This window comes from Zalophus californianus, chromosome 11, assembly GCF_009762305.2.
Source record: "Zalophus californianus isolate mZalCal1 chromosome 11, mZalCal1.pri.v2, whole genome shotgun sequence".
In the NCBI taxonomy this organism is placed as follows: domain Eukaryota; kingdom Metazoa; phylum Chordata; class Mammalia; order Carnivora; family Otariidae; genus Zalophus; species Zalophus californianus.
In genome coordinates this window covers 57,130,994-57,157,233 of record NC_045605.1, presented here as the reverse complement: position 1 = coordinate 57,157,233, position 26,240 = coordinate 57,130,994, and the positions used below count along the sequence as shown (strand labels likewise).

At 38.6% G+C, this 26,240-nt stretch overlaps 1 protein-coding gene across 1 annotated transcript in view; it reads left to right on the top strand.

Moving 5' to 3' along the window:
* RNF169 (ring finger protein 169) overlaps nt 1–26,240 on the top strand; it is an 85,946-nt gene that overhangs the window by 45,574 nt on the left and 14,132 nt on the right. The window contains exons 3-4 of the mRNA XM_027580023.1: nt 8,487–8,633; nt 12,397–12,515. Coding sequence (XP_027435824.1) covers nt 8,487–8,633; nt 12,397–12,515 — 266 coding nt within the window. The remainder of the gene's footprint in view (nt 1–8,486; nt 8,634–12,396; nt 12,516–26,240) is intronic.

The window sequence follows — 26,240 nt, the reverse complement described above, 5'->3', positions numbered from 1 at the left end:
AAAGATAATTTTTCATGGTGAAACGAGTATTGTTCAAGACAGATGGATTAGCTACAAATATTGCACAGGCATTTCCGCCCTTGCATGAGTAGGATTTAAGAATCTCACATTTAGTGAGCTCAGTAGCCTGTTCTATCTATGGAACATTGCCCTGTGGCTAGGAACTTTGTTTGGCTTTGTGTTTAGCTGTTAGTGGAAAATTCACTTACCTGATTCTGACCAGATTAGTTGAATCCTGCTTCTAAAACATTGCCTTGAGTGAACCTATCATGCAAGATATTTATTGTGGTATCTAAGAGGATAGAAAGCTGGCTGGAACTTCATGATACTTACGGAATAGGTTATATGACACTTAACATTTTTTAAGTGCTATAAAATATATATAACATAAAATTTGCCATTTTAACCATTTTAAAGTGTACAGTTCAGTACCCTTAAGTACATTCACAGTGTTGTGCAACCAGTACTGCTATCTTTTTTTCATCACTCCAAACAGAAACCCTGTACCCATTAATCAATATCTCCCCATTTCTCCATCCCCCCTAGCCCCTGGTAACCTCTAACCTAACTTCCTATTTCTACGGATTTCCCTATTCTAGATTTGTAAAGATTTTATTTATTTATTTGTCAGAGAGAGAGAGCACAAAAAGGGGGAGCGGCAGACAGGAGAGGGAGAAGCAGGCTTCCCACCGAGCAGGGAGCCCGATGCAGGGCTCGATCCCAGGACCCTGGGACCGTGACCTGAGCCGAAGGCAGACGCTTAGCAACTGAGCCACCCAGGTGCCCCTTGCCTATTCTAGATTTGTAAATGGAATCATACCGTATTTGTTCTTTTGGTCTGCTTATTTCACATAGCATAATGTTTTGGAGGTTTGTCATGTTGCATGTTTTAGTACTTCATTTCTTCTTATGGCTGAATAACATACCATTTTTGGACATATCACATCTTGTTTATCCAGTCATCTCTTGAACACTTGGGTTGTTCCCACTTTTTGGCAGTTGTGATTAATGCTGCAATACACATTGGTGTATGAGTATTTGTTTTGGGTTTCGGTTTTCAGGTTTTTTGGGTATATACCTAGGAGTAGAATTACTGGGTCATATGGATAATTGTAGTTTCAATTTTTTGAGAAATTGTCAAAACTTTTCCATAGCAGCTGCACCATTTTACATTCCTACCGGCAAAGTCTTAGGGCTCCAATTTCTCCACATCCTTGTTGGTACTTGTTATTTTTTCTTTAAAAATGTTTTTATGATAGTCATTCTGATGGGTATCTCATAACGATTTTGATTTGCATTTCCCTAATGAATAATGATGTTGAGCACCTTGTCGTGTGCTTATTGACCATCTGTATCTCTTTGGAGAAATATCTATTCAAGTCCTTTGCTTACTTTTGAGCTGGGTTGTGTTGTAAGAGCTCTTTATGTATGTTGACTGTTAAATCCTTATCAGTAATATCATTTACAAATATTTTCTCCCACTCTCTAGGTCATCTTTTTACTTTATCGATAATGTCCTTTGCACAAAGTTTTTAATTTGGATGAAGTCCAGTGTATCTCTTTTTTTCTTTTCTCTTTGGCTTTTTGAATCAGCACAGTTACATTGAGATTCATTCACTTTGTTGCATGCATCAGTACTTTATTTTTTTTTTTTTTGCTGAGTAGTATTTCATTGTATGGATATGTCACAGTCTGTTTACCTTGTATGCCCATTGATCAACATTTGGGTTATTTCCAGTTCTTGGCCATTACAAATAAAGCTGCTATGAACATTCATGTATGTCTTTGTATAGATAAATCTTTTTCTCTTATAAGGGAAAATATTTAGGTGTGAAATGGCTGGATCATATGGTAGATGTGTGTTTTGTTTTTTAAGAAACTGCCAAACTTTTCCAAAGTGGTTTTACTATTTTAACTCCTACCCTTAGGGTATGAAAGTTCTGGTTTCTGTCAATCTTCACCAACATTTGGTATGGTTAGTTTTTTAATTTTAGCTATTCGAATTGGTGTATAGTGGTATTTCATCGTAGTTTTAAAAATTTGCATTTCCCTAATGACTAAAGATGTTGAACATCTTTTCATGTGTTTAGTTGCTTTCCATGTATTTTCTTTGGTTTAATGTCTGTTCAGATCTTTTGCCTTATTTTTAAAGTCAGTCATGAACTTTCTTGCTTTTCAATTTTGAGTGATCTTTGTATATTCTGGATACAAATCTTTTATCAGGTGTATGCTTTGCAAATGTTTTTCTCAGTCTGTGTCAGTGTTTTCATTCTCTTAGAATCTTTTGAAGAGCAGGAGCTTTTAATGTTCATGAAAGATAGTTTATAAGTTTTTTTCTCTTTGTAGATTGTACTTTTAGTGTTATATTTAAGAATTCTTTGCCCAGCCTGAGTTCACAGAGATTTTCTCCTGTGTTTTTCTCCTGGAAGCTTTTTAGTTTTAGGCTTTACATTTAGGTCTATGATCCATTTCGAGTTAATTTTTATACATGGTGTGAGTATAGATCCAAGTTCCTTTTTGTGCATATGGATATGAAGTCGTTCTAGTAGTGACTATCCCTTCTCCATTGGATTGCCTTTGTACTTTTGTCAAAAATCAGTTATCTATATATTTGTGGGTTTATTTCTAAACTCTGTATTCTATCTGTACCATTGATCTGTTTATTTTTATACCATTACCATGCTGTTTTGATGGAATATTGTAGCTTTATAACAAGTCTTGAAATCTGGTCGTACTAATCCTCCAAATTGTTCTTTTCCACTTTTGCAAGTTATCTTGGCTATTCTTCCTTCTCTATATAAGCATCTGAATTTTAGTATCAGCTTGCTAATTCCTACAAAAAAAGCCTTCTGGGATTTTGATTGGGATTGCATTGAATCTATAGATCAATTTGGGGAAAATTGGCATCTCAATAATATTAAGTCTTCAGACCCATCAACATGATATATCCTAATTTTTTAGGTCTTCTTTAATTTCTGTCAACAGTGTTTGTGTTTGCAGTTTCCACATCTTTTGTCAGATTTATCTTAGGTATTTCACATTTTTGACATTATTGTAAATGGTATTTTAAAATTTTCATTTTCTAATTGTTCATGCGAGTACACGAAAATACAATTCATTTTTATATTTTGCTCTTCTATCCATTCTATCCTAGAACCTTGCTAAGACTCATTTAGTAGTTCTAGTAGCTTTTTCGTAGATTCTAGTGGATGTTCTAGATGGAGGATTATGTTGTCTGTGAATAATGAATGTTATTACTGGGGAACTTTACTACCAGATTTCAGGAATTGCTATAATGCTAGTCATTAAGACAGTATGGTATTGGCATAAGGAAAAGACATACAGAGCAATGGAATAGAATAGAATATAGTCTTGGAATAGACCCACTCATATATAGTCAACTGACGTTCATAAAGGCACAAAAGTAATTCAGTGGCAAAAGAATAGTCTTGTCCACAGTTGTGCTGGAACAAACTGAATATCCTCTGAATATGTAAAAGTGAATCTTTTTTTTTTTTTAAGATTTTATTTATTTATTCATGAGAGACAAAGAGAGAGAGAGGCAGAGGCAGAGGGAGAAGCATGTTCCCCGCCGAGCAGGGAGCCCGATGTGGGACTCGATCCCAGGACCCTGGGATCATGACCTGAGCCAAAGGCAGACGCTTAACCGACTGAGCCACCCAGGCGTCCCAATGTAAAAGTGAATCTTGATCTCTATACAATATACGAAAATTAGTTCAAAATAGGTCATAGACTAAACTTAAAAGCTAAAATTATGCAGAAGAAGACATAGAAGAAAAAGTTTTGACTTTGGGGTAGGCAAAGATTTTTAGACAGGAACACAAAAAATCCTAATCACAAAAGAAAACAATTGATATATTGGACTTTATCAAAGTTAAAATTTTTACTTATTAAGGAAATAAAAATTAAAAAAATCAGAAAATATTCTCAAAATGTATATCTAATAATGGACTTGTCTCAGAATTTGTAAAGAGCTCTTGCACCTGGCAAGCAATAAGGTTAAAAAAAATAGTAAGAGTGAAAGGTTTGGCAAGACACTTCACAAAAGAAGATAATGCTTCTAAACACATGAAAAGATGCTCAGCATAATTAGCCAGCAGGTAAATAGTTATTAAAGCCACAATGGGATGGCCCCTTATAACCTCTAGAATGGCTAAAATTAAAAGGCTGACAATTCCATGAGTGAGAATGAATATGAGACTATGAATCAGCTGAAACTCTCATGCATTGCTAGTGGGAGTCTAAAATGGTATGACCACAATGGGAAACATTTTGACAATTGCGTTATAATTTTAAACATATACTCACTATGTAACCCAGCAATTCCACTTGTAGCTGTTTAGCCAGTCAAAATAAAACATCTGTCCACAAAAAGACAGGTGATTTTTTTTTTAATTTTATTTTATTATGTTATGTTAGTCACCATACAGTACATCATTAGTTTTTGACGTAGTGATCCACGATCCATTGTCTTCATATAACACCCAGTGCTCCATGCAGTCCGTGCCCTCCTTAATACCCATCACCAGGCTGACCCATCACCCCCTCCCCTCTAACACCCTCAGTTTGTTTCTCAGAGTCCACAGTCTCTCATGGTTCGTCTCTCCCTCCGATTTCCCCCCCTTCATTTTTCCCTTCCTTCTCATGTCCTCTGTGCTGTTCCTTATGTTCCACAAATAAGTGAAACCATATGATAATTGACTTATTTCACGTAGCATAATCTCCTCCAGTCCCATCCACGTTGATGTAAAAGTTGGGTATTCATCCTTTCTGATGGCTGAGTGATATTCCATTGTATATATGGACCACATCTTTTTTTTTTTTTAAAGATTTTATTTATTTATTTGACAGAGAGAGACACAGCAAGAGAGGGAACACAGGCAGGGGGAGTGGGAGAGGGAGAAGCAGGCTTCCCGCCGAGCAGGGAGCCCGATGCGGGGCTCGATCCCAGGACCCTGGGATCATGACCTGGGCCAAAGGCAGACGCTTAACGACAGCCACCCAGGCGCCCCTGGACCACATCTTCTTTATCCATTCGTCTGTTGAAGGGCATCTCGGCTCTTTCCACAGTTTGGCTATTGCAGACATTGCTGCTATGAACACTGGGGTGCATATGGCCCTTCTTTTCACTACATCTGTAAAAGACATGGTTTTTTTTTTTAGCAGCTTTATTCATAATAGTCCCAAACTAAATACAACCCAAATGTACAACGCTTGAATGGATCAACAAATTTTGGTGCCCCCAGGTGTGCTAGTTTTGACAATTGAAGGGGGCACCTGGGTGGCTCAGTCGGTTAAGCGTCTGCCTTTGGCTCAGGTCATGATCTCAGGGTCCTGGGATCGAGTCCTGCATCGGGCTCCCTGCTCAGCGGGGAGCCTGCTTCTCCCTCTGCCTACTTCTCCCCCTGCTTGTGCTCTCTCTCTCTCTCTCTGACAAATAAATAAAATCTTAAAAAAAACTAGTAGGCAAAGTAAAGATATTTTCAGGAAAAAAATTACATGGTATTTCTTGGTGGTGTGACTGGGTATGAGATGAATGTACAGAAGTCAATAGTTTTTCTCTAATAATTAGCATCTAAAAACGGAAGCAGTAAAAATCATTCCATTTACAGTAGTGGGCAGCTTCACGTTGGTGCAGCTTGAGATCTGGTTTAGCTCTACCGCCTGCCTCTTGCTGTTAGAATTGGGCTCTTCTGTTATTGCTGTGGCAGTGCCCACCACGGGAACTTGCTCAAGTTGTACAAGCCAGCGTGAGGGGTATTTAACACCCTGCAGAGCAAACTTTGGTCCATGGGAGGTAGGAGTCAGTAGATATATGCTTCCCTTTTTTTTCTCACTTCAGACTGGCGGGCTTGAGATGCATTTCATGCAATTTCTCATATTGTCTTCTGTAGCCAATTACTGGACTAACTGTCACACCACTTTTATTGGCTTTCTTTCCTTGTTATGTTACTCTGTTCAGCTCCCCATAACAAAGAATTATGTGGCCCAAAAGTACTGAGGTTGAGAAACCCTGGTATCTGAAGACAGTGGTTTGCTTTAAAATTCAAGCTCTTCAGTATTCAATCTCTGCGACTTTTAACCGCTAAGTGTTAATTTTTGTGTCTACAAAATGATAATGATGGATACATACAGAGTCCTTAATGTTTAAATGAGGGTAGCTCTATAAACTTAATGCCAGGAACAAAGAAGAGTTCAGTACAGAGCAGCTATTGATATTTCTTTTTCGAGTGTATATGCTATTTTCTGACATGCCCTGAGGCATTTTCCCTGAATATAAAAACTCTTTCCTGGAGACCAAGTTCTCAAGTCTTTATAAAAAGCTATCAAAAGGGACAAGAAAATAACTTTTATAGAACCCAGTATAGAGAAGAAAGAAACAGGATTCATGTGAAGATTTAAATGCATATGTGGGTTTTTCAATTTTGTAAATTTTTAGCTGTGTTAAGATGACAGTGGGTTAGAGACTCAACATTGCAATGGAAAAAGTGGTTTTACCAGCCGTAGTTGTTGTCAGAGTTCATTGTCAAAAATTTTGAGAGCAGCAATAAGTATTATTAGGAAGCAGAAGGATACACTTTAAAACACTGGAAAAAGCAGAGGACATAGTATGTAAACACCATTAAGCACTAAACAAAACACTAAAATATATACAATAGGAAATTTAATAGTTTAAAACAATAGCCGCACGTGTGTGTGTGTGTGTGTGTGTGTGTGTGTGTGTGTGTGTGTTGTTGTTGGGGGCTATACGGTGCATTTAGGAGGTTAAGTATCAATCCCTGGCCTCCACCCACTGTCTACCAGTAGTACCCACCCCCCACACCCTCAGCTGTGACAACCAAAGGTTGTGTCCAGGCATTGTTAGATGTACCCTGGGACTAAAGTCATCTTCGGATGAGAACCACTGAGATAAGCCTAGATTTGAATTCTTGCTCCAGGACTATGGCTCTGTGAATTTGAACACATTACCTAACTCCTAGAACTTAGTTTTCTCACATGAGGCAATGTATATACAATGCTTAGCTCAGCACCTGACACCGAGGACTTCGATAAATGATAGCAATTCTTATGAAGCTAAAACGTGTTCTCTTTTTTGCCACTCTGCCTCCTTATGCTCTGAAAAGAAATGCCCCTTTGTGTAGCCTGTGGTCAATTTGTTGAACAAGAATTTCTCATCTAATATCATCAAAAGTCATTGAGTTTTCACGTGGGCAGTTAGCATAGATTTTAGGTTTGCTTTCTCCCTGGCTATGGATTTGCTTTTGTTCCTTTTGTGTTCTTGTTTGACTTGGGCAGAGTTGGGAGTACATTGTTTCATTTGAGCCTCTTCCTGACATAACATTGTGTATGGTGTTCTTTGTATATTCGTAACCTCTCGAATTAGACTCAGTGTATTAAAGACTAATTCAGGTCTGTAGGAATCAAACCTATAGAAATTGGAAAGATAAGACTAAATCTTAATTGTTGTTTATTGTTATTGTTTTTGCTTTTTAACCCTGAGGCAACAGCCAATGAAAAATGTTTGTTCTTTAGCTTTATTTTTTTTTTGCAAATATGATTAAAAATATTAGTAGCCTGTAATTGCTTTGATATACATTATGGCATTTAAGTTTTATTAAAACCCCAGGCAGTGAAAAGAGAATAAAACAAGATTAAGAAAGGAAACTCTTAATGTACTATAAGTACACAGCAAGACACCACATTAAGTACTTCATATTATTATCTCATTTATTTCTTAAAACTATCTGCAAAGTAAGTAGCATTATCCCTATTTTGTAGGTGAGCATCTGATCCGTTCTGATGCTTCATCTGCCCAAGATCATATAGCTGTTAACTAAATGACAGAACCACCAGAACCCAGGTTTTTATTCCAAAGTTCATCTTATTTTCATACCGCCCTGCTGCCTCCCCCAATTTAGGAGCATAGGCCTGTGCCTTAAATTTCTTTGTAAACCATGTATTTTGACCTGCCCTCTGGACCACAAGATAATAGCATAAACTGCAGAACATTGGAACTGTGATAATTTTTTTCTGTTGCCTCTAGGACTGAAGACCTGTCTTGCCTCGCCCAGCTTCTCTGGCCTCCTATGGCCTACATCTCGGCTCTTCTCCTCACTTAATACAGTTATATCTGGTTTATGGGAATAAGGAACGTTTTTAGGTTCAACCTTCTTTGGCTAAGTGAATAAATCTTATTTTTTGATTATGTGTATTATCTTAGCTTTTACCATTTCATATTGCTCAAAAATGCAGAGCATTTAAATCTTAAGCCCTGCTGCAGTATATGTTCGGCAAGAGTCAAGCAAGTAAAAGCAGACTTACTTAAAAATTAAGAGGGCTTTATATCTAGTAAGAAAAATAGTCTGAAACTGCCATGTGATCTGTTCGTTCTGATAGACTACTGAGTAAAAGATGTTTTGAAGTCTGCCTAAAACTCTCCTTCTCGGTGTGATTTGTATTTTTAGCTGAGAGAGGAGAAGTTACAAGAGGAGAAAACCTCTGAAGATCAAATCCACAAGCTGTTATCGGAGGATACGGAAACAGGGAAAAGGAAAATGGATGACCAGAAAAAGAGAGATGAGCCATTAGTACTGAAGACAGATCTGGAACATGTAAGTACATCACTGTTCTGATGGACAGCTGGCTCAAAATCAGTCATTAGCCCAGGTGACACGGGTCTGAAAACCTGTGCTGGTGAGCTGTGAGAGCAGTAATAGTCGCTGACTGTGTAGTGTACCAGGAGTGAAGAACTTAGGGTCCAGATGGGAGCTGGAGAGAATGATTCATGAATGGGACAATAGAGTTGTGTGGGAAGATTAAGGGAACAGTTGGGGAAAAACATGAGTGAGGGGAAATACCTAGTATAGAATACTACTTGTGGAAATTTGTTACGTATGTTGTCATTTTGACTTATGTGTTGTTACTTGACATTTGAGTTTTGTACATCTTATATCCTCAACTAGGTTTCCTTAAAGCTTGTATTTGAGTTCCCTCTATTCTTTTTAATGCCTTAAGCAACACAGTGCTAGATACAAAGTAGGTCTTCAATATTAGATTACTTAGTTTAAACTAACTCTAATTAGGCTTCTAATCTTGCCAAATTTTGCCCGAAGTTTTTTCATTACTTATTTACCAAGCGAATTACTGGAAAAGGTTATAAGTGGTATATTTAATGTATGTAAGAAAGCATTTTTGGAAGGCCCCCTGGATACTCAAATGGATAATTACAGTTGAGTTTTTTTCTTTAGTACATCATATTGGATCAGACATTTTCTATGGCTTGCTGTGTGTACTTAAGATAGCTTTAGAGTCATTATCTTTTAAACTAGTTTGTGATTTAGACTTGTTAGTATTTCAGGTTAACTTTCTAATTAGCTGGGATTAATAAAGCTTTACTGTATATAAGACAGACAACATAGAATAGGGGAAAACCAAATCTCTGCACCAGGATTCGGCCCCTTAAACAGGTCCCAGCATTGTAACAGACTGTACAACTTGGGCCAGGTTAGTTAATTTCACTGTGCTTTTGCTTCACTCTTTGCAAAGGCATTTTTCCTGAACTTGAGGAAATGAAATTATTTAAGCTTTCTTGGATCCATGGTATTTGCGGCTGTCAATTGTGTATTTTTGATCCCAGTTATAACAATAATAATTGTTATTATTTAATTCTTGTTAAAAGTAACCACTTGCATTTTGGAGGGTTTCACCCTTCTAAAAGATTCAACTTAACAAACATGAAATGCTTGCGTACTCTTAATGCTCTGTTCATTGGGAACTACAAAAGGAAAAAGACTGGAGAGGATGCAATTTAGCTAAGAAGACAAGAGTAAAATGTGATAACTTTGTGCATACAGTGTGTTTTCTGACTAATAGCCCCAACTGTGGTCTGTGATCTCTAGACTACAACTCTGCCTCTTCACCCCAACAGGGCTGTGCTTTAGATCCCTTAGGCAGAATGACCCAGAAGGACCTTTCTCTTTAGAACAAGCCGATCTTGACAAAGAGAGCTTACCCTCCGCTGGGGTCCTTTGATAGAAAGAACCTGCTGTTTTTGGCCTTGCCAGATCCAAGTTTCCTCTAGGAAATGATCTCTAGTATTAATTCATGTCAAGGCCAGGAAATGGCTCTAATTATTTTTTCTTTTGCCACTACCAGCATTTTATAATCTTGAAAGGAATGGTAACCTAATTGTAATCTTTTTTTTAAATTTAATTTTATTATGTTATGTTGGTCACCATACAATACATCATTAGTTTTTGATGTAGTGATCCACGATTCATTGTTTTCGTAATTGTAATCTTAAAAGGAATCAGGAAGTATAAATCCTCAGACTTTTTTTTTTTTGCAGTAGTTTCACAAAATTTTATATGCAAAAACACATTGAATGAAGTTTTAGATTTTTGTGATTGTACCTCTTTTTCTGTTTGCTTTTGTCTTTTTTGAGGACTTTTAAAGGGCTCTGATTTTGCTTTAAATATGTCTTAAGAGTTTTTGGTATTGGAAAAATAATTTCATTTAGTCTGCCAAGACTACATTCAAATTGGGACCAAAGAGAGCCTCCAAGAGAGGCTCAGTGGAAAGCCAGCTGAAGGATTGTATTTTATATAGAGAACAATATGATTAGAGCTGAAGTGATCATTTTACTCTCCTGCATCAAAAGACTTGGTGATTCCCCATTTCCTATGGAATTAAATGAAAATTCTTTACCCCAACATTCAGGTCCTTAGTATTGTTCTAACTGATCTTCCCATCCTTACTCATGCCCCTAAATTCTAGGGAACAGAGCTGTTTGTGTTCCCCCAAATATATAACTTTATGCTTTTCCTCCTTAGAGACTTCGCTGTTGCATTTTCATCTAATTAAAATGCCACTCTGCTTACCTGTTGAAAGGCTACTCATCCCTCCGTAGCCAGGGCAAAAGCAGCCACCGTCCTGGAACCTGTAGGGATTCCTCACTTGTTTCTCCACTCCTTCCATCTACTCTCTCCCCTCCCAACTTTGTAAACTTGCAGGACTTATTTCATTCTCCATTACATTATGCTTGTGTATTTGTGTTTATCTACTAGATTTATAAGTTTGTTGAGTAAGGGAAATGTGTCCTAGCTATTTTAAAATCTCCCACAGTATCTTGTATATCACAAGTGTTTGATTCATGTTTATCAAGTTGAATTCAAATGGAGGGAGGAAAGTGCTTGTTCTAGAGGAAGATACTACCATCTGTTGTTATCAGTTTGGAGTGGAAATAAAAGACATGACAACTTATGATTTGTTTTGGTACAGTTAATACCAGTAACAGTGTGAATTATTGGAAAACAATTTGGTATAACAGTTAGAGTCATAGCAAAGAGAAAGTGAAAAATTGCTCATCATCCAACAACTTAGAGATAACCCTTATGAACATTTTGGTAACTGTCCTTCTAGACTTCTTTTCTAAGTACGTATAAAGAAACTTCAAATGTAAATTGAAAGACTCAAAAAGAGTATAAAATAAAATGAAGGTAACTGAATGAGTATCGACAAGATGGAAAAAGCTGACTCTAGGGGTATTTAGAAGCCCTTGCAGAGAAAGTGGCATATAAGTTGCCCCTGAAGGGCCAATGACTATTTTTTAGGCAAAGAATGTGGAATAGGAGTTACAGGCAAAGGGAATAGCGTGCCCAGAAGAGAGGCTTTGAAAGGCTATGATGGTACACGGAGAGTAGAGTAACAGGATTCTCTATCTGTGTGCTTGGTAGTGCGGTAGGATTAGAGGGAAGGAAGGCTGGCGAGAGCAAGACCAGTAAGTGGGTGATTGCAGCAGTCCAGGCGCAAGAGGATGAGAATCTAAGGAGAGGCGGTGGCAGTGAGTATACCTGGGAAGGCGTTAGATCTGAACGCATTTTAGGAGTAGAGTGGAACCGCCATGGAGGCAGCTTGGAGATGGACACTCTGGATTGAAGTGTTTCTTGATCCCTGGTGTTAGCTACTTATTAACTCTACAGTCTTAGGCACATTAACTATTCTGAGCCTCAGTTTGCCACCGGAAGACAGGTCATCCTTTCTTAATAGAGCTGATATTAAGCGCAAATGAAATAAAGTATCGAGAAGTATTGGGTGTGTTCAGAACCTCCATACAGTGTTATTGTGACTTTGAAGAAAGGGAAAGGAGAGAGTCAGAGATGACATTGAGGCTTCCAGCCGGGTTGGTAGCGGGGCTTAGAGAAGAAAAGAGTGAATTGAATTTTGGATATATTAAGTTTGAGCTACATTTGGGATGCCCAGATCGGGATCTCCAAGAGGCAGTTGGAAACAGGGGTGCTCCGTGAGAGACAGGGCCTACAGTAGCTGTGAAACAATAGACAAACAGACAGTGGTGTCTCCCTTGTCTCCTGCCAGTGTCCTGCGCGCCTCTCAGATTCAGAGAACGAAGAACCTTCCCGAGGAAAGATGACACAGACCCATCGCTCGGCATTTGTTTCCAAGAACAACTCCTACTCCTTAGCTTTCCTGGCAGGGTAAGAGACTGATACTGAATTCAGTCGCGTTCTTTCGTTTTGGAGTATGAGACTAAAGGGACTCGGGTGGGGAGCAAAAGTATTTGTTGCAGCCACTTTGCGGGGAGGTGGGAAAGGGGGAACGACGTGGGGATCGGTTTTCAAATATCCATTAGGAACAAGGGGCTGATCTAAAAGTGATTTTTACCTATTTCTGGCGTCCTCAGGGTAAGAATATGCTAATTCCTGTGCTGCGAAGTGTGACCTTTCTGTCCTTGGAGGGAACCACAAAGACAGCTTCTGCTAACAATATCCATCCATTCTCTCTGTGGACTTTTTTCTCTTAGTAGGAAGTGAGGCCAGAGTTCATTTTATTTTCAACGCCTAGAACTAAAATATATCTTGAATAGGTTTCAAGAGGACAAACTGAAAGGTTTGTAAGACCCTTGTCAAGGAATTTCTTGATCCTTTAGACTTTGCAGGCTGTGGGGAGGAAAAGAAGGAGAGGAAATGGAGGGATGTTGGATGACGGAGGGAATAATGAAGGGACTGGGGGAAGGAAAAGGAAGGATGGAAGGAAAAACAGGAGAGAGGGAAGGAAGGAAGGAAGAGGGGTACATAAATAGGAGGAAGGGAAGAAGAAGTGGAGGAGGGATGGTAGGAAGGAATCGTTCATTCAGCAGACATTCTGTGAACAGCTACTGTGTGCCATGCTCTCTGTTTCAATATAAAATGAAAAAACATCATCTTATGCCATTGTGTTGTCTGTTTCTGGTTAAAGCTGGCATTACTCACCCTTACATCTGGGGTTCCTTTCCCCCTTCCCAGCAGTCCCATAAGGTAGATCTCTCTTTTTTGCTGCCCCTGTGGCCATACAGCTATTTATTTTATTCTTTTATTTTGAGGCTTTTTATGGCTAATCACTAATAAATGTGACCCCAAACAGCTTCCAACTTAAGAATGTTATAAAGTACGAACTATTGTGATCCCTGATGCAGTTTTTATATCTGAATCTTTTTTGCATGTGTTCTTTTGGAGCAGTCTGATTTTCCTCTTATTTCTGAGAGTAACATACACTAACCGCCCACCTTCCCTTAAATGCCTCCCCTTCTCCAGGTAATGGTAATTCCTTCTTCCAGGAAGGCTCTTTCCTGGAGTATTTATTCATTCATTTGACATTTGTTTAATGGTCACTGTATTGTAGCCACTTAGGTTTGATTGATGTAATCAGAACCCAATAAGTAAGATGTAAGCCAGCATACTTTCCATTTATGGTAAAGATGAAACTCTTACCTTGTGCATGTGAGCTTGAACTGAAGATGCCCTCTAAAGTTAAAAAATTCAAGATTGCTTGACTAAGAATTTTTCAGCTGCTGATTGTATATATGGAGTTCCCCCCATTTATAGCAGGCATATTTTAATGATTACGAGAGAGATCTGCTGACAAGAGAAAAAGATCATATCATTCATTCCAATGAAGTCACAATAAATACTCCCTAAAACAAATAAATGTTGCTTTTAGACAGTCTGTGATTAATTAATATCTCATAATTTGAAATGACTTGGAAAAAAGAGAGATTTTTATTAAAATCCAAATATGATGCCAAGGCCAAATTGCCCCAATTAGCTATCACCAATTCCAATCTCTACTCTACTCTTATAAATTCATTCTTATAAAGGAGGTAGCAGGTTAATATCTCATTACTTAGAAATGCCTAGCAAGGAACTTAGAAAATTCTTTCTAAAGGGTAAAACATAAAGCCTTTACGGAGGGGTTTGCTTTTTTAAATTTAAAGTTTTAAAAAAGATTTATTTATTTATTTGAGAGAGAGAGAGAGCACGAACAGGAGGGACAGAGGGAGAGGGAGAGAGAATCACAAGCAGACTCTGTGCTGAGCACAGAGCCTGATGCAGGGCTTAATTCCACGATCTTGAGATCACGACCTAAGCCAAAACCAAGAGTTGGATGCCCAACCGACTGTGCCACCCAGGTGCCCTGGGGTTTGCTTTTAATTATGTGTGGTTCTGGAATCTCTATAATACATCTTCTTTCCCTGCTCCTTGGCCCACTCTTGCCCTTACTCGGTGTCATTGAGCCACAATGGGACTACTTTATAGGAAAAGAGTCGCATAACATTGTACTGTTAATAAGTGTTCGCAATTTATCTTACACATTTCAGCATTTTTTCCAAATATCCAAGGTTGTGGACTGAGTTCAGTTATTAGTACAGTTATTAGAACAATTCATTGGATTTGGTTGGTAGGCATATCTTTTTAGGACATAGTTTGGTGATGTCATGGAAACCTTAGGTCGGAAAATCGATTACGGTAATACGGTGAATTGCCTCTCTTATGTAGTCAACAGGTTTTTTCCTTAGATAAGAAAATATTTAAATTTCAGTTCTAGAGAATACTTAGAAAAACAATATGGGCTCGTTTTTGTTTTGTTGTTGTTTTAAAGATTTGTTTCTTTATTTGAGAGAGAGAGAGACAGGGAGCACAAGCAGAGGGAGAGGCAGAGGGAGAGGGAGAAGCAGACTCCCTGCTGAACAGGGAGCCCGACGCGGGGCTCAATCCCAGGACCTGGAGATCATGACCTGAGCCGAAGGCAGATGCTCAACCATCTGAGCCATCCAGGTGCCCCCAATATGGACTTGTTAATGCTGAAATTGTTGCCAGGTGAATTGGGGAGACTCCGGGGCCCTAAGGCCTTGACCCAGCCCATCCCAAAGATGTTGCTGAAGGCTCTTGGTCTCCTTGCAAGAAAGCATTCAAGGATAGACCGGACACAACAGTTGAATGTGCAAGTAGGAAAGTTTATGAAAGTGAGAGTCCACTCTTGAGATATGAGAGCAGGCAAGCTCAGGGAGAGTGCATCCTGGGTTTGGGTTTCTGTCTTTTATTGACAGTTGTTCACTACGGGGTGGAATACTTATTCCTTGGGGAGGGGATTTCTTGGGAGCAGTGTTTCATACCTTTTCTCTTTACTTGGTCAGGATCTCTGGCCTTCTTTGTCTTGGGTCCATCTGGTTTGATCTGGCTTCTATGGCTTTGTTTTTGGAGCGCAGCCAGGATGGGTCTCTAATAGTGGTAGTGAGCCATGATGCGCGCGTCCACACACACACACACACACACACACACACACACACACACACACCGACACACACACACACACCGACACACACACCCCCTCTTGGCTGACCTGTTAAAGCCTGACTAACTGCCTACTCTAACACAATGGGATGTAGCTTATGGATATATTAAAAAATAATTAGTATGGTGATGGTTGCACAACAATGTGACTGTAACCCTCAAATGGTTAAAATGATGTCTTTTATGTTATATATATTTTACCACATTAAAAAAAAAGTCTTAGCATTTTTAATAGTTTTTGGATATTTCAAATGCATTTTTTTCCATGTGTTAAGCAACAACAGAAGAATAGGTTTTCTCGTAAGTTCTTTTCCTCAAGAGAGGTCATATGTAAAAGCTTTGGAAGTTGTTACAACTGTATTTAAATCAAATCAATCTGCATTTGTTTTACTTATCTACTTCATAAATGTTTCTTTCTTAAGCCCAAAGGCATGGAGGTAAGAGTGAGTAGGCCTGATAGGATGGTTATTTTGGAAGGAATCCATTAATCGACTCTGGCTATGAGTCTTGCCAACAACCCAGTCTCTCTTTATGTGAAAAATTCAAAGCAAAGAGGGCTTTAAAGCACTATTCCTAAAATTGTACAGTCCTATTGAAAATGAAACGCCTCTTGAGTAGGCAGATAGAGTAATAGTTAATCCAAGATCATTCCTAAGTTAATCACAAAGTATATGTTAATTGAAAAAAGTGAACTTGAACCATAAGATATATCATTGTAAAGTTAAACTTTTATTTGATATATTGAGAAACTGGTTTGTTTGTTCACATTTATTTCCCTTCACCCCTCATTCCCTTCTTCCTCACTAGAATCAAACAAAAAACCTGGTTGCAAATTCTTCCAAAAGCTCAGCCTGGAAAAACTTTCTCTGTTGAGGTAGTGTCTTTTCAAAAGGCTACATGTCCACTTGCATTTTCCTCTTTGCTTTCGCTATCAGGAGGTTTACAATTAGGGTTTTTAGTTCAGTCATCATGACTTTCCAACATGGCCTATAATTTAAAAAACAACAACAACAAACCTTGGTTTACTTTTCCCATACTTATTACTTAATGTGATCTCTATCCTCCGTTAAGGCTGAGTCTTTATGTATTTTTGCAGTAAGTCACTATGGATTTTTCTTGGAAATAGGGCATAATCATAAAAAGGGATATAATTCAACCATCTGTCCTCTTTCCAGTTTAAAAAATGAAGAACAAAAAAATAGTAATGCAGTATTGCCCGTATTGCCATTCCATACAAAATCATATCTTACGTAAATGGCGCCTAGCAAGATTACTGGCACATGATAAGTTCAGTGACTATTACTGCCACTCTTTTGTTATATTCTTTTAAAATGTGGACTCTTAGAGCTGAAAAGGATCTTAAATATTATCTAATTCTTTTGTTTTATTGATGAGAAGACTAAAGCCTGGAGAGAGAAGATGGTTTGCCAAATCGTAGATAGCTAGAATAGTAGGGATCTGAGTTAGAATAGTTAGGGGCTCTTTCCACTCTTACCCCATTGTCCCCCATCTCCTTCGTATAGACCCCTCTGCCGCCTCTGCCTGTCTTCCCGCTGGACTTTATATTCTTTGCCAGCAGGGACAGCATCTTTCACCTTGATAGTTGCAGTGCTTAGGGAGGCGCCTGGCCTATAGTGGAGGCTCAATCAATACTTGGGGAATGTTTGAATAAGATAGGTCTTGTGCCTGTGGGTGGGTTAAACTGGAGTTTTGTCAGAATCCATTGTCAAGGGGCCCCTGGGTGGCTCAGTCGTTAAACGTCTGCCTTCGGCTCAGGTCATGATCCCGGGGTCCTGGGATCGAGCCCCGCATCGGGCTCCCTGCTCAGTGGGAAGCCTGCTTCTCCCTCTCCCACTCCCCCTGCTTGTGTTCCTGCTCTCGCTGTGTCTCTCTCTATCAGATAAATAAATAAAATCTAAAAAAAAAAGAATCCATTGTCAAACTTGCAGCATAGGAGGGTGGGCTCTGGGAGCTATATAGAGGAACAGACTGGCAGGTGGCTGTTTTATAGACTAGATTCCATAGGATTAATTTGGGATATGGGGAGTCTAGTGACCACAGTGATAAGGCTCATATATCATAAAGTTGCTTTTAGCCTTCTAATGCATTAACAACAGCTTATGGTGATACTTTTTATAGATTCTATAAGAGAAAAATGTTTCCCACTGAGTAGTAATTAAGTCTTAAGTAGAAATGAACTACATTATTTTGTCCAAATACTTTTAGCCTGAGGCTCTGGTTCAGAGTGGGACACATCAAAAGAGACCTAAGGTGTTTACTATAAGGTGTGTTGGAGGAGAGAGAGAGACAGCGACTGACAGACTCAGCAATATTAAATGCATGCCCAGTCAGTGTTGGAGTAAATTAAAATATGCAGACTTGTCCCTCTTCCTTAAAATGAACAAATGAAAATACAGATGCTTTCAGGTAACATACCAAACAGACACAGGAGTGATATGATATTGGAGGACTAGCTCTAGAATTGATGAAAGGAGGCAAAGCCAGAGAGGTGGGGTGGGGAGGCTAGTCTAGGGAGATGGTGGGGAAGTTGCAGTGTGAGCTCCGGTAAACTCAGTTGATCCCCTTCTGTCTCATCTGTGTAAAATGCAGGTTTGTTATGGCGATCTGCTGGGCAGGGATTTTTACTGGGTGGTTTCTTAGGATTTTTTCGACCTCTAAAAGTGAAGCATCTAGAAGTGGCTTAAAGCACAGTTTTAAGGAGTGGAGAGAATGAAGCCATGGCATGAAAAGAAAGGGGGTGAGGGTAGTTGGAAAGTTCTGTAAAAATCTAAGGATTAGACTTAGCAAGTTGTATGTGGGAAGTAGTCCAACAGTAGCCATGAGGGAGAGGAGACTGTGAGAGAAAGATGAGGTAGTGAGTTATAAGAAGCCACAGACTTGGTGACGGCCTGGGGCATGTCCTTTGCGTGCGCGCGCGCGCGCGTGTCTGTGTGTATTGGGGAGGGATAAAGGAATTGAAACAAATCAAGCAGATGGCCTTGTTATTAAGAGGACAAATCTTGTTAAAAGTCGTGGAATCTGGTTGAAAAAGGAAGCCAGCTTAAGGAGAAGTGATGTGGAACTTAAGGAGAGGGGCAGGATTTATAGGTGTCAGTAATCTCTCTGCTATACCAGGACAGAAATACCTGTTAGTTTTCAGAGGGCGGGTTGGTGAGTTGTCGGGCTCTGCGTCAGGGGAACTAGCTTTTTTCTAGTGCTTCCTGTTGTGTTGAGTACTTTACATTCCTCATTTCATTTAGTTCTCACATTAATCCTCCAAGTTTTATAATACTGTTCCCATTTTGCAGCTAAGGAAAATGCAGTTCAAAGACGTTAAGTCACTCACCCAAGAGCTTCTCACCTCATTAGAGTGACAGAGATGGAACTGAACTCAGGTCTCTCTTTATTTCAAACCTATGTGCTTTCTCATCAAACCATTGTCAGAACCCCTTGTGACCAAAGGCTCTGCACTTGGAACCTGGTCTTGAAATGATCTACCTTTGCAAAGGAATACTGCCTTCCTTCTGTTTGTTTAATTTATACCCTGCCTTGTTCTAACAGAGGTAAGTAAGAACCTGTCCAGTTACCCTGCCATTTGAGGGGACTGAAGTGATGGAAATGTTCTAAAATTGATTGTGGTAATGATTATAACTGTGAATTAAAAACCATTAAACTGTACACTTAAAAAAAAAAAAAGAATACACGAGGCAGATAACCCGGATCATAAATATATAAAGGAAGGATTATAACAAAATCTCACCTATTTCTGGGTGCATGGCAACTACAATTGGGCCTAAGGAGGCTCCTGGCTTCATTCAAGTATGTGTGTATGTGGTGGTGGTTGGGAGGGCTCATACACGCAGGCTAGGGGCTAGAAGGAGGCTCCTCTCCAGCCTTTAGCTTCTTGATGGAACTTGGCTCTACCTGACCTGAGAGTTTAATTAAAAAACTAATGTGGTTTGGATATGTGAGAGTGATGATTGAACAGTTGAGAGCATGAGCTAGCTAATGTTTTGTATCATGTATTGCCATTTGAAAACCCTTTAAGCAGTGTTTTATAAGCATTAAATCTTCTTGCTTTCCAGCTGCATGTTTATACTGGTTGCCCCTCCTTTTCTTTGTTTTTAAGTCAGATTCATTGTGGTTGTGGGTATTTTTAGCCTAACTCTACATCCCAGAAACCATCTGGTCTCTTGGCAATGGAAATTTTAAGCCGGTTGCCTTTCAGACAATGCTGCTTTCTCTTGTTTATGACTTCATTATGTGTTTGGAAGAGAGAGCTTCCCTAGATGTGCTGGGTCTGTTCTATGGCAGAGTAGAGTAGAATGATGTAAGATCAGTATGCTGTGATAGAAAGAGCACAGGCTTAGAATCAGAGAGGTACGGGTTTAAATCTTGGCTTCACAATTGTGTGACCTTGAAAGATCACGTCCCTCAGTTCTTTGTAAAATGAGGATGATGATGCTTATTTCATAGGGTTTCTGTATGTATTAAATGAGATATAATATATTTAAAGCAGCTCAGTGCCTGACAGATATTACATTCCTAATAAATGTTGAAGTTTTCTCTTTTTTTCATAAGGAGGAGAGAAGTGTTTCTGTGCCTATTTTTGTTCATTTATAAGAAATTTATTAAACATATCCACTATGTCTTATAGTACAAGGGTTTGGGGGGTACAGAAGTAGATGTGCACAAAGTAGTGAGAGTAGTTACTTCTTTTATTTTTGCGTGAAGATGTTGTTTGAGTTCTTCGAACCCTAAAAATATTATCAAGTTCACTAGTCTTGACTATTCTCAGCCAGTATTTTGAAGCCTCTTCTCTTGACCAAATACTACAATAATAATATGTTTATGGCTATAAGATGTTTTTACCATCATGATTTTTGTGGCTTTTCATGTAACAATAACGACGTAAAAGGGAGAGAATAGAATTATATAGAAGAAAGCTTTTGTATGCTATTGAAATGGAATTGATACTAATTTTAAAATAGATTGTTGTAAATTAAGATGTTAATTGTAATCCCCATAGCAATCACTAGGAAGTAACTACAACATATTTAGTAAAGGAATAAGAAGAGACTCAAAATGGTACACAGGAAATGTCTAACACAAAAGAAGGCATTAATGGAGAACTGAGGAACAAAAAAGGTGTAGGACATATAGAAAACAGATGGTGAAATGGCAGAAGTAAGTCCTTCCTTATCAGTAATTACATTAAATGTAAATAACTTAAACTATCCAAATAAAAGAGAGATTGGTAGAATGGATTTAAAAAAAAAAAAATCCAAATAGGGGCGTGTGGGTGGCTCGGTTTGTTAAGTGTCTGACTCTTGGTTTGGGCTCAGGTCATGATCAGGGTTGTGAGATTGAGCCCTGTGTCGGGCTCTGCACTGAGCGTGAAGCCTGCTTAAGATTCTCTCCCTCTGCCTCTCCCCCTCACTCTGTCTCTCAAAAAAAGAAAAAAATCCAACTGTATGCTGAGACTCCCTTTAGATCCAAAGACAAAAATAGGTTGAAAATGAAAGGATAGAGAAAGAGATTCTATGCACACAGTAACCAAAAGAGAACTGGCTGGAGTAGCTAAACTAATAGCAGACAATGTAGACTTGAGGACAAAATTATTACAAGAGACAAGACAGGCATTGCATAATGATAAAAATGTCAATCTCTTAATAAGATATAACCATTATATGGGGCACCTGGCTAACTCAGTCAGTAGACCATGTGACTCTTGATTTCTGGGTCGTGAGTTTGAGTCCCACGTTGGGTGTAGAGATTACTTAAAAAAAGAAGAAGATATAATCATTGTAAACACATATACACCTAATAATAGATGCACAAAATATATGAAGCAAAAACTGACAGAATTGAAGGGAATAGTAGACATTTTAATGATAATAGTTGGAGACTTTAATACCCGCTTTCAATAATGGATGTAATGTACAGATGAAAGGTAAACAAGGATATAGAAGACTTGCACAATACTGTACATCAAATAGACTTGCCATATAGAAAGCACCCTAGCCCACAACAGCAGAACACACACTTTATTATAGTACACATGGAACATTCTCCAGAATAGTCCATACGTTATACCATAAAATAAGTCTCAATAAATTTTAAGAGATTGGGATAATACAAAATATCTTTTTTTGACCACAGTAGAATGAAGCTATAAGTCAATAACAGAAGGAAAATTGAAAAATTCACAAATATGTCGATATTAAACAATACATTTTAAAAAAACCAGTGGATCAAAACAAATCACAAGAGAAATTAGAAAATACCTTGAGAGGAATGAAAATGAAACCCACCATACTAAAACTGTTGGAATGCAGTAAAAGTAGTTCTTAGAGGGAAATTTATAGCTTTAAAGGCCTGCATTTAAAATGAAGAAAAATCTCAAGTAAATAACCAGATCTTCATCTGTGGATCCTCCCACCTGACCCACAGGCACTCCCAGCACTTCACACACTTCATTCACACCTCCACCCTGTAGCCCACTTCCTGTACATATTCCCAGTGGCTGTGAGAACGAGTATTGATGAGTAGTGAGCATGTGTAGAAGGCCAGTCAGACTGTGTGGGCAAAGGAGAGACCACAAACTTGAGCTTTAGTGCCACCCTTGGAAAAGCAAAAAGGAGGCTGTCAGCACTTGACCTGGTATGTTGCAGATCAAGAGAAGTCATACAAGCTTAAGAATTCTGCCACAAGAGGGAGCAAGAAGCAAGGAGCAAGCCTCAGAATCCCTACCAAGGCTGATGGAAGATATTTCTCTCCCAAAGGCAATTAATGAAGACTGGAGGAAGTGACTGCTACTTCAGATGTGAAGATAGCAATGCAAAATGTCAAGGAACATGAAAAATCAAGGAAATATGACACCATCAAAAGATCATAATAATTTTCCAGTAATGGATCCTAAAGACATGAAGGTCTGTGATATACCCAATAAAGAGTTCAAAATAGCTGTTTTCGGGAAGCTCAGTGAGCTGCAAGGAAACACAGAAAGACAATTCAACTAAATCAGGACAACGGTATAGTAAAAAAAGAAATATAAGTGTAACAAAGAGAAATCTTAAGGAAGAACCAGATGAAAATTCTTGAGCTGAAGAATACAGTGAATAAAAAGAAAAACGCAATGGAGGTCATCAGTAGCAGAATGGGGGGCACCTGGGTGGCTCAGTCGTTAAGTGTCTGCCTTCGGCTCAGGTCATGGTCCCAGGGTCCTGGGATCGAGCCCCGCATTGGGCTCCCTGCTCGGCTGGGAAGCCTGCTTCTCCCTCTCCCACTCCCCCTGCTCGTGTTCCCTCTCTCGCTGTGTCTCTCTCTGTCAAATAAATAAATAAAAAATCTTTAAAAAAGAAATAGCAGAATGGATCAAGCAGAAGAAAGGAGAATGAGAAACAGTGAAGAAAGCCAATATGATCTGTGGGTTACCATCAAAAGAAACAATTTGTGAATTATTAGAGTTCTAGAAGGAGAAGAGTAGGAGAGGGAGAAGGGAGTAGAAAAGTTATTTAAAGAAGTAAGAACTGCTCAAATTTGGGGGAGAGGTTTGGATATCTATGCTTAGGAAGCCCATAGGTCACCAAACAAACTCAGAGAAATTCTCACCAAATTAGAAGGCAAGAAGTACAGTTGTCTTTGTTTGCAGATGATATGATCTTATATATAGAAAATCCTAAAGATCACTGAAAAACTGTTAGAGCTAATCAATGAATTCAGTAATGTTGCTGGATACAAAATTAGTATACAGAAGTCACTTATGTTTCTACACACTAACAATGGAATATCTGAAAAAGAAAGAAAACAGCCCCAGGACACCTGGGTGGCTAGTCAGTTAGGCATCTGACTCTTGATTTTGGCTCAGGTCATGATCTCAGGGTTGTGAGATCAAGCTCCGCCTTGGGTTTCACGCTCAGCGGGGAGTCTGCTTGAGAATCTCTCTCCCCCTCTCCCTCTGCCCCTCCCCCAACTCTCTCTCTCTCAAATAAATCTTAAGAAAAAGAAATAAAACAGCCCTATTCACCATAGCATCCAAAAAATAAAATACATGGGAATAAATTTAGCCAAGAAGGTGAAAGATCTGTATATTGAAAACTGTAAGATGTTGATGGAAGAAATTGCAGACACAAATAAATGGAGAGCTAGCCTGTGTTTATGGAGCAGAGGAATTAATAATAAAAAATCCATACTACTCAAAACCGTCTATATCAATGCAATCCCTATGAATATTCCAATGACCTTTTGCATAGAAATAGCAAAAACAACCCTAAAATTTGTATGGAACCATGAAAGACCCCAAATAGCCTTTGTTCTTGAGAAGAAACAAAGTTGAGGGCATCACACTTCCTGACTTGAGACTATATTACAAAGCTATATTAATCAAAACAGTATGGTATGGCATAAAAATCGACCAAAGAAATAGAATTGAGAGCCCTGAAATAAACCAGTGCATGTATGGTCAGCTAATATTAGACAGGGGAGCCAAAAATATTCAATGGAGAAAGCACAGTCTCTTCAATAAATGGTATGGGGAAACCTGCATAATTACATGCAGAAGAATGATATTGGACCCCTATTTTACACCACTCACAAAAACTAACTTGTAATAGATTAAATACTTAAACATGAGACCTGAAAGTGTAAAACTCCTAGAAGAAAACATAGGTGAAGAGCTCCTTGACATTGGTCTTGGCAATGATTTTTTGGATATGACACTAAAAGCACAAGCAACAAAAGCAAAAAAGGAAATAAGTGGGGCTACTTCAAACTAAAAGTCATTTTTACAGCAAAAATCAACAAAATGAAAAGGCAACCTGAGGGATGGGAGAGAATATTTGTCAGTCATCTGTCAGATAAGGGGTTAATATCCAAAATATTTAAGGAACTCACACAATTCAATAGCATACACACACACACACACGAAAACCCAAACAACAATAACAAAAATCCCCTAAACAACCCATTTGAAAAATCAATAGAGGAACTAAACTGACATTTTTCCAAAGAAGACATATACATGGCCAACAGGGGGCGCCTGGGTGGCTCAGTCGGTTGAACATCTGCCTTCAGCTCAGGTCATGATCCTAGGGTCCTGGGATCGAGCCCCACATACGGCTCCCTGCTCAGAAGGGAGCCTGATTCTCCCTCTCCCTTTGCTACTCCTCCTGCTTGGGCTCTCACATTCTCTCTCAAATAAAATGTTAAAAAAAAAAAAAAGATAAATGGCCAACAGGTACATGAAGAGATGCTCAATATCACTAATCATCAGGGAAATGCAAATCAAAATCACAGTGAGGTATTACCTCACACCTGTTAGAATGGCTATTATCCTCAAGAGAATAAGAGATAAGTGTTGGTGAGGATGTGGAGAAAAGGGAACCCATGTGTACTGCTGGTGGGAATGCAAACTGGTACAGTCAGGATGGAAAACAGTATGGAGTTTCCTCAAAAAATGAAAATAGAGCTACCATATGATCCAGCAATCCCACTACTGGGTATATATCCAAAGGAATGAAATGAGGATCTCCAAGAGCTATATGCACTCCCATGTTAATTGCAACATTATTCACAATAGCTAAGCTATGGAAACACTCAAAGTGTCCTTCTGTGGATGGATAGGTAAGGAAAATGTGGTATCTACACACACACACACACACACACACGCACACACACACACAGTGGAATATTATTCAGCTATGAGAAAGAAGGAAATTCTGCCATTTGTAGCAACATGGATGGACCTTGAGGACATTATGCTAAGTGAGATAAGAGAGAAGATGCACACTGTGTGATATCACTTACGTGTGGAATCTTAAAAAATTCAAATAATAAAAACAGAAAGGAGAAACATGGTTGCCAGAGGGTGGAGGAAATGGGGAGATGTTGGTCAAAGGATTCAAACTTCCAGTTGTAAGTTCTGGGCATCTTATGTGCAGCATGGTAATTACAGTTAACAATACTGTATTATATACTTGAAAGCTGCTTTCAAGTATACTTGGAAGTTAAATGATCTCACCACAAAAAAGAAATGGTAATTATGTGAGGTGATGGAGGTGTTAACCCTACTATGGTAATCATCTCAAAATACATGAGTATATCAGAACAACATATTGTACACTTTATGTGTATACAATATTATGTGTCAATTATATCTCATAAAGCTGGAAAAAAAGAAAAAGCATCCAGATTGCAAAGGAAGAAGTAAAACTATCTCAGTTCACAGATGACATGATATTATTCATAGGAAATCCTAAAAATAATAGAATTTTGAAAAAACTAAAGCTAATAAATTTAGCAAAGTTGCAGGACACAAATCACCACATAAAAATCAGTTGCATTTCTATACTATTAGCAATGAGCAATCCGAAAATGTAATTAGGAAAGCAGTTCCATTTACAATAGGATCAAAGAGAATGGAATAGTTATGAATAAATTTAACCAAGGAGGTGTAAGACTTATACACTGAAAACTGCAAAACATTGTTGAAATAGTTGAAGAAGACTTAAATGAAGGGAAAGACCCTCTGTGTTCATGGATTAGAAGACTTAACATTGTTGAGACGGCAATATTCCCCAACTTGTTTTACAG